Genomic DNA, 9,392 nt, shown 5'->3' with positions numbered 1-9,392 from the left:
CTGGACAATAAGAAGTAGAGTATCCCCAGAGGAGGTATATAATAGCTCTCTCTCTCTAACCCCCCCTCTCTCAGGTCTCTCTCTCTAACCCCCCTCAGCGAACCCACCTGGACCAAAGAAGTAGAGTATCCCCAGAGGAGGTATGATAATAGCCACTAGTGGAGTAGCCATCAGTATAACCACACAGGATCCCACTACGTTGAACATGGAGCCCATGAAACATCTTAATTGATACTGGGGAGAGAGGAGGAGAAGGACTTCTATAAGCAGCATTACATGGAATCAACAGCAGCAGACACAGGAATATTTACTTCTATAAGACAGTATTACATGGAATCAACAGCAGGTGACACAGGACTATTTACTTCTATAAAGACAGTATTACATGGAATCAACAGCAGGTACACAGGAATATGTACTCTATAAGGCCAGTATTACATGAATCAACAGCAGCAGACACGGGAATATTACTTCTATAAGCGCAGTATTTACATGGAATCAACGGCAGGCCGACACAGGAATTCAGACAATTTCACATTTCATAAATACACCAAAAAAAAATCGACAGACACAATAAAATTGACAACTTCAAAAATAAAAAATATTCTATTTCTTGTACAAATATATATCTAAGATGTTTGTGTAAAACACCTTGGGATTGCGACAGAAGTCGATGGTGGTCCGGTCTCCTTAGCGAAGCGGATTCACCAGGGTTACCGCTGGGGGTGCCGCTCGAAGAAGGACATGGGGAGCGCAGTACGTTGTACAGCATGGACTGGTGGAGTAGCGGATGCTAATATACCACCCACAGACACAGCAAGGAGTAGCAGAACACAGCTATGCCTGAGAGGAGAGAGGGGAGGGGGGTATGGCGGGAGAGAGAAGGGGGTATGGCGGAGAAGGGCGAGAGAGAGGGAAGGGATATGGGGAGAAGGGAGAGAGAGGGAGAGGGCGGAGGGGATTATGGGGAGAAGGGAGAGGAGAGAGGGAAGGGGGTATGGGGAGAAGGGGAGGAGAGATGAGGGGGAAGGCGGGTATGGGGAGAAGGGGAGAGAGAGAGGGCGGAGGAGAGAGTGGGGAAGGGGGTATGGGGAGAGGGGGGGGAAAGAGAGGGGGAGGGGTATGGGGAGAAGAGAGGAAGGGAGAGAGTTGAACATAAAGACTTGTAGACAGACCAGGATACCACCCACAGAGACAGAGACTAACACACACCACAACGTCCTTACCCTGTGAGACCCCCAGAGCTCCGTACACCCCCAGTCTCATCTCTCTGCTGGGCTGTGGTTCCGTGATGACTGGGTCGTCAGTCCACAGACTGAGCCAGTAGTTAGAGAAGAGAGAGGCGACAGTGGTGACTGAAGAACAGGAAAGATACTGACACAGGACAACACCACCCCTATAGCCTTTCATATACTCCCAGAATACTGACAACTTCACCTAGAGGGAGAGAGAGAGGGGGGAGAGAGGGAGGAGGGCGGGGGAGGAGGAGGAGCGGAGGGAGAGAGAGAGAGAGACCAAGAAACGAGAGAGAGAGAGAGCAAGAAAAGAGAGAGGACGAAGAGGGAGAAGGAGAGACGAGGAGAGAGAGAGGACGAGAGAGAGAGAGAGGAGAGAGAGAGAGAGAGAGAGAGCGAGACAGAGAGAGGAGAAGAGAAGAGAGAGAAAGACAGAAGAAGAGAGGAGGGAGAAGAGAAGAGAAGAGAGAGAAGAGAGAGAGAGAGAGAGAGACAGAGAGAGAGAGAGGAGAGAGAGAGAGAGCAAGAAAAAGAGAGAGAGCAAGACGACGAGGAGAGAGAGAGAGAAGAGAAGAGAGACAGAGAGGGGGGGGGGGAGAGAGAGAGAGAGAGACCAAGAAAAGAGAGATTCTAGGTTCAATGTAAGAGATGGACAGTTGCTATGAGGCTCTGGTGTACTACATTGACTGTTAATAGGGTGTCATTTAAGATCTCACACACACACAGTCTCTTACCCGTCCGGTGTTGGCCTTGTCAGCCTCTGTGATTCTCCCCACCTCAGCGTTCTTGGCCTTCTTCCCCAGGACCTCTCCTTCTGTCCTCACTGCTGTACTGGTATGGTTCTGACTGGAGACACAGAGAGAGAGAGAGAGAGAGAGAGAGAGAGTGTGCCATAGATTTGAGATGTTTGTAGAGTTTAGCGTGCGCTGTAAAGCCAGGCATTTCAGCAGAGTGGAGTGTCCACTCACCCAATCACAGCAGCAGGAAGTCCATTCTCCAATCCTCTCTTTGGTGCAGAGTCTAGACATCCCAGAGAAGAGACAGACACCTGGTCAGACCTTTCACTGATTATAGGGAGTACATCACACACTCTAGACTCAAACACATACACTATCTCACACACACACACACAGCTAGAATAACCATAGCAGCATTAGCACCACACAAAGCAGGGTCAGAACAGCTCCAGGGAAACACCTGCCCCTTAGCACTGGTCTCAGGTCAGATCACCACGCCCCAATCCTAACCTTAACTACTAGGAATAGAAACTAAGGAGCAGGGTTGAGCGGTATCCAGATGGGAAAAGGGGGGGGGGGGATACCTAGTCCGTTGTACAACTGAAATGTGTCTTCCGGGCATTTAACCCAACCCCTCTGAACGTTCATACCGTCATACCGTTTCTGTACCGTACCGAGGTGTACGGTATGACCGGAAGTGCACACAAGGGGGCGCTGTTTCTATTTTAAAAAACGCACAAAACAATTTAGGCACCAGAGATCTTAATCCAGGAAAGGGGGGTTGAATATCTCTGCTGTAACCAAGAAGCTTGATCCTGACATCTAGCTACTTAGCTATTCAGTTATAACAAACCAGATGCAGAGCTGGAGTCCTGAACTGGATAGAATTTATTTCACACATCTCAGATTTCTTACAGGTCAACTGAACGTATAGTTGTAAAACAGTGGGGTGGCACGTCCCTCCGCAGCCCCAACGAGGGGAAATCATACCATCTGTATGTCGAAACACTTCTTTATACAGTATACACGGTATATCTCCCAAGTCTACTAAGGATGTTTCCCCAAATGCACCCTATTCCCTATATAGTGCACTACTTTTGATAGGGTTTTTGGGCCCTGGACAAAGCAGTGCACTTTAAAGGGAATAAGGTGCCCTTTTGGGAAGTACACTAAACCTGACACCAGAGCTGTGCTTAAGAGTGAATACATCATAAGCAACCAGGGTATCCATATCACTGATATCAATGTGTTATAATGATAACCGGGTATCCATCTAGCATCCCCGATATATCATGTTATAAATGATACCAACAGGGTATCCATCCAGCATCACTGATATCATGTTATAATGATAACGACACCAGGTATCATCCAGTAATCACTGATATCATGTTTATGATGATACCAACCAGGGTATCCATCCAGTATCACTGATTATGATACCAAACAGTATCACCCCGATCACTGATTCATGTTATAATGATAACCAACCAGGGTATCCATCTAGCATCCCCGATATCATGTTATATGATACCAACCAGGGTAATCCATCCAGCATCACTGTATATCAAAGTGTTATAGATGATACCAACCAGGGTATCCATCCAGTATCACTGATATCAATGATACCAACCCAGGGTATCCATTCCGAGCATCACTGATATCATGTTATAATGATACCAACCAGGGTATCCATCCAGTCTCACTGATATCATGTTATAAATGATTACCAACCAGGGTATCCATCCAGCATCCCCGGTATTTATTCAATGGTTCAAATATGTTATAAGATACCAACCAGGGTATCCATCCAGCATCCCCTGATATCATGTTATAATGATACTAACCAGGGTATCCATCAGCATAAACTGTATCATAGTTATAATGATACCAACCAGGAGTATCCATCCAGGCATCACTGATATCATGTTATAATGATACCAACCAGGGTATCCATCCAGCACCACTGATATCATGTTATAATGATACCAACCCAGGGTATCATCCAGCATCACTGATATCATGTTATATATGTACCAACCAGGGTATCATCTAGCATCACTGATATCATGTTTATATGATACCAACCAGGTATCATCCAGCTCACTGATATCATGTTATAATGATTACCAACCAGGGTATCCACCACATCACTGATATCATGTTATAATGATACCAACCAGGGTATCCATCTAGCATCACTGATATATGTATAATATGAACCAACCAGGGTATCATCCAGCATCACTGATATCATGTTATAATGATACCAACCCAGGGTATCCACCAGCATCACTGATATCATGTTATAAATGATAGCAACCAGGTATCCATCCAGTATCACTGATTATATAATACCAACCAGGGTATCCATCCAGCATCACTGATATCATGTATAATGATACCAACCAGGGTACCATCCAGCATCATCTGATATCATGTTATAATGATACCAACCAGGTATCCATCCAGCATCACTGATATCATGTTTAATGATACCTGAGAAAACTCTCGTGTTGTCAACAACTAAACGGTTTTAAAACATCACCCCATGCTCATGTCAAAAAGTGCTTCTATGTCTTCAAACCCTTGACAAGATGCTGTATAACTCAACTGGTTTCATGGCATTGTAAAACCCATTCAAATTGATCAGAACATTTCCACAGACAAACTGGTGGAATCTCAAGCAGTCCCTTCCCATCACACTCAGACCCCAGGATCCAGCCCCACCCACCCTGACACCCTCCCACCATCACCAGCCCAGAACCCACTCCATCCAGCCAGAACCCACCCATCCAGCCCTCCTCCCACCCATCCAGCCCAGAACCCACCCATCAATCAGCCCTCCTCCACCCATCCAGCCTCCTCCCACCCATCCAGTCCAGAACCCACCCATCATCACTCATTAACTAACAACAAAAGTGTCAGGTTTTTAGAGTTAGAAAACAACCTGGACCAGGAGTACCTCTGTTTTCTCTGAGTGCTGCTGTAGTGTAGCTGACATGCAAACACATGCATGAGCCAGGCTGTGTGTGTCCATCTGCAGGGCCATCTTTCACGGCCTTACATGGCTACCACCCTCGTCTCAATAGCCTCAGATCAGAGTGACCTCATACCCTCATACCAGTGACCTCGTGACCTCATACCAGTGACCTCGTGAACCGCATACCCTCATATAGAGTGACCTCATAACCCTCAGATCAGAGTGACGCTCATACCCTCATCAGAGTGACCTCATACCTCACATCAGAGTGACCTCATACCCTCACATCAGAGTGACTCATACCCTCACATCAGAGTAGACCTCATCCCTCACATCAGAGTGACCTCATACCCTCAGATCAGAGTGCGCAAGCCTCTATCATACCAGCAGTCAGAGTGACCTCATACCCCTCAGATCAGAGTGACCTCATACCCTCTCATATAGAGTGACAATCTGAAATCAGAGATACTGATGTGAAAATATTCTCGGATTCCACCCAACTAAACCAATTATTTAATGTCAAGACAAACTAGTTTAATTTTTTTACCTCTTCACACCAGTCTGTAGCCTGACCCCATCCTGCCGACCCAGCCAGACCACTGTGCTCTCCTAACTGATCAGGACGGTGGACAAAGCTACCAGTCCAGATCAGTAGTGTTTGTTAAGGGAAAGAGGGAGAAGACAGGAGGGTAGCCTGTATGAGGATAGAGACACTACCTAAACCAAGGCTGTGTCCCAGATGGCACTCTATTCCCTACATAGGACTCATATGGCTATGGTCAAAACAAGTACACTACATAGTGATATGGTTCCATTTGGGACACAGCCCAAGTCTCCTAGGGGACAGACAACAATCAAACCTTCAGTATCTCCTTCCTCCTCCTCCCCTCTTCTTCTGAATGGCAGACAGGACAAAAAAGGGGATGAAGAAAGAGAGAGAGAGCGAAGGAGAGAGAGAGAGTGAAGGAGAGAGAGAGAGAGAGCGAAGGAGGGAGAGAGAGAGACGGAAGGAGGAGAGAGAGAGAGGCGAAGGAGGGAGAGAGAGAGCGAAGGAGAGATAGAGAAAGAAGAGCGAAGGAGAGATAGAGGCGAAGGAGAGAGAGAGTGAAGGAGAGAGAGCGCAGGAGAGAGAGCGCAGGAGAGAGGAGAGAGTGAAGGATGGAGAGAGAGAGCGAAGGAGGGACGAAGGAGAGGCGAAAGGAGAGATAGAGAGAGAAGAGAAGAGAGAAGAAGGGGGAGAGGGAGAAAGAGCGAGAGATGAGGGAGATGAGAGAGAGCGCGAAGGAGAAAGAGAGAAGGAAAGAGATGAGAAAGAGATGAGAAGAGAGAGAGGAAGGATGAGAAGAGAGAAGAAAGGATGAGAAAGAGAGAGAAAGAGAAAGAGAGAAGGAAAGAGATGAGAAAGAGACAAATGTAAAAAATACATGAATAGAAAAACATAATGAAAGGCAGGGTTGGGAAGTACTGATTACATGTAATACATTAAATGTAATCTGATTACAAATAACTAATCAGTTACGCTACAGCAAACATATTGTAATCAGAGTACAGATACTTTTGAAAAACGAGATAATTACTTATTGGATTACTACTCCATTTAGACAGGATGTTTGTGGAAAAATACATTATGGCACCTTTCGGTTTTCTGAATGACATTCAATTCAACATTCAAAAAAGGAGCAAGTTAAGTTTTTTCCACCTGAGACAGTCTGACCACTATGATGACACACCAAAATGATGACCACCAATCAGAAACCACTATGTCGACACACCAAATGATGACCACCAATCAGAAACACTAATGTCAACACACCAAATGATGACCACCAATCAGAAACCACTAATGTCGACAAACCAAATGATGACCACATCAGAAACCACTATGTCGACACACCAAATGATGACCACCAATCAGAACCACTATGTCAACACACAAATGATGACCACCAATCAGAACCACTATGTCGACACACCAAATGATGACCACCAATCAGAAACCACTATGTCGACACACCAAATGATGACACCAATCAGAAACCACTATGTCGACACACCAAATGATGACCACCAATCAGCAAACACTATCGTACACACCAAATGATGACCACCAATCAGAAACCACTAATGTCGACACACCAATCAGAAACCACTATGTCGACACACCAATGATGATGACCACAATCAGAAACCACTATGTCGACACCAAATGTGTTTGATGATCCTTTTTGTCTTCTTCTAATGAAAGTAATCCAAAGTAATCGTTACTGAGTAATCCAAAAATTACATTACTTGATTACACAAATGGTGACAATGACTATAGTGGTTATAGAGATGATGACATGACAACGAGTAACGATGCGATAGTGGTTATAGAGATGATGACATGACAAATGGTGACAATGACTATAGTGGTTTATAGAGATGATGACATGACAAATGGTGACAATGACTTATGTGGTTATAGAGATGATGACATGACAAACGGTGACAATGACGATAGTGGATTATAGAGATGATGACATGACAAACGGTGACAATGACGATAGTGGTTATAGTGTAGCGATGTAGCTAGCTGCTGCTGCTGCTGATGACGAAGATAATAAATGTCACCTGATTCGTCATCTTCCTGCTCTTTGTTGGCGTAAGTCCTGAGGAACTCAGCGAAGGCCCCGTCACGTGCCATCAGCTCCAGGTAGGAGCCCCTCTCAGTGATCTCTCCCTCCACCATCACCAGGATCAGATCTGCCTGGGGCAGGAAGCTCAGACCGTGGGTCACCAGGACACGAGTCTACGGAGACAGAGACACACAGAGGGTCAGATAAGGGCTTTTTAAAGAGATCCAGTATATTAAGGGTCACCAGGACACGAGTCTACGGAGACGGAGACAGAGGGTCAGATTAGGGCTTTTTTAAATAGATCCAGTATATTAAGGGATTTCAGTTGACAGATTGAAGATAGATATGGCACACAGACACAATCCACGTCTCTATTGTCTCAAGGCTTAAAAATCCGTCTTTACCCAGGTCTCCTCTCCTTCAGCTACACTGATTGAAGTGGATTTAACAAGTGACAACAATAAGGGATCACCTGGATTCACCTGGTCAGTCTACGTCATGGAAGGGGCATGTTTTGTACACTGAGTGTATTTACAGTATATATACTGTATATTTTGAATGAACAGCTGACTGAAGACTGGACGGCCGGGGATTTGTGCGGTTGAGTCCGTTTCAAAGATGGTGGAGAAATGAAGATCGTTCACTTTGACCATTTATCATGGGGAAGAAAAGCCTGTTCCAGTCTGCTTAAGAGGTGGTTCTCCTACAGACATCAATGCAATAGCAGCTGTAGAGGAACCAGGTAACAGCTGGGTCTGGTCTACTTAGTTCATTGACTGTATAATATGAACCAGATAACAGCTGGGTCTGGTCTACTTAGTTCATTGACTGTAGAGGAACCAGATAACAGCTGGGTCTGGTCTGCTTAGTTCATTGACTGTATAATATGAACCAGGTAACAGCTGGGTCTGGTCTACTTAGTTCATTGACTGTATAATATGAACCAGGTAACAGCTGGGTCTGGTCTACTTAGTTCATTGACTGTATAGGAACCAGATAACAGCTGGGTCTGGTCTACTTAGTTCATTGACTGTATAATATGAACCAGGTAACAGCTGGGTCTGGTCTACTTAGTTCATTGACTGTAGTATAATGATGACCAGGTAAACAGCTGGGTCTGTCTACTTAAGTTTCAGCCCCACCAAGGATGTCCCATGCCTTTGAAGGAAAGACCCACACACAGTGTCACCAGCACTGTCTTGAGTCATACAGAAACAGAAATTCAGTCCACAGAGTTCACACTGGTAAACCAAAAATCCAACTTATTCACACCACACACCCAAAAACACATCCCTGTTATAAAACCTGCCCTCTGTTTTGGGCGTTAACGAACCTTCTTACCCTGTCCTTGAGGACGCCCTGGGGGCGCCGATAACCTTTTTCGAAGAGATGTGTTTGCCCAAGCAGCTCTGGGCGTCGGACCGCCAGACAGAGGATCGTGCCAATAGATAGACCAGCAAGTCGCAGTAGACCGGCACCTTGCAGACTGACCCTCTGCTTCTGACCCCCTGACAGGTTCACACCCTGAGGAGGATAGAGAGGGGAAGACACCTGTTGTTAAAATAACAGCCCAGTTCAATACGGCCAGTACCCAAGGCCAGACATGGGTTCTTCTATTCACTTCCTGTACAGCATGTACTACATTATCCCAAGGCCAGACATGGGTTCTCTATTCACTACCTGTACAGCAGGATACATTATCCCAAGGCCAAGACATGGGTTTCTATTCACTACCTGTATTTCTACTTACAGCTGGGATACATTATCCCAAGGGCCAGAACTATTGGCGTTCTCATCTTCTTACTACTGTACAACAGGCATT

At 45.6% G+C, this 9,392-nt stretch overlaps 1 protein-coding gene across 1 annotated transcript; it reads right to left on the bottom strand.

The window, feature by feature from the left end:
- Window positions 1–651: 651 nt before the first annotated feature.
- Window positions 652–9,094, bottom strand: LOC112078166 (multidrug resistance-associated protein 1-like; the record flags this gene model as incomplete). The annotated part of the gene is made up of 6 exons (XM_024144480.2): window positions 652–843; window positions 1,227–1,437; window positions 1,970–2,081; window positions 2,204–2,255; window positions 7,566–7,743; window positions 8,912–9,094. Coding segments are annotated over 6 exons (786 nt in total), but the record flags the coding sequence as incomplete, so codon positions are not given.
- Between the last annotated feature and the right edge of the window lie 298 nt (window positions 9,095–9,392).

The sequence above is a fragment of the Salvelinus sp. IW2-2015 genome, unplaced genomic scaffold, assembly GCF_002910315.2.
Source record: "Salvelinus sp. IW2-2015 unplaced genomic scaffold, ASM291031v2 Un_scaffold5340, whole genome shotgun sequence".
NCBI lineage: Eukaryota > Metazoa > Chordata > Actinopteri > Salmoniformes > Salmonidae > Salvelinus > Salvelinus sp. IW2-2015.
This window is presented reverse-complemented; position numbering and strand designations above follow the sequence as displayed.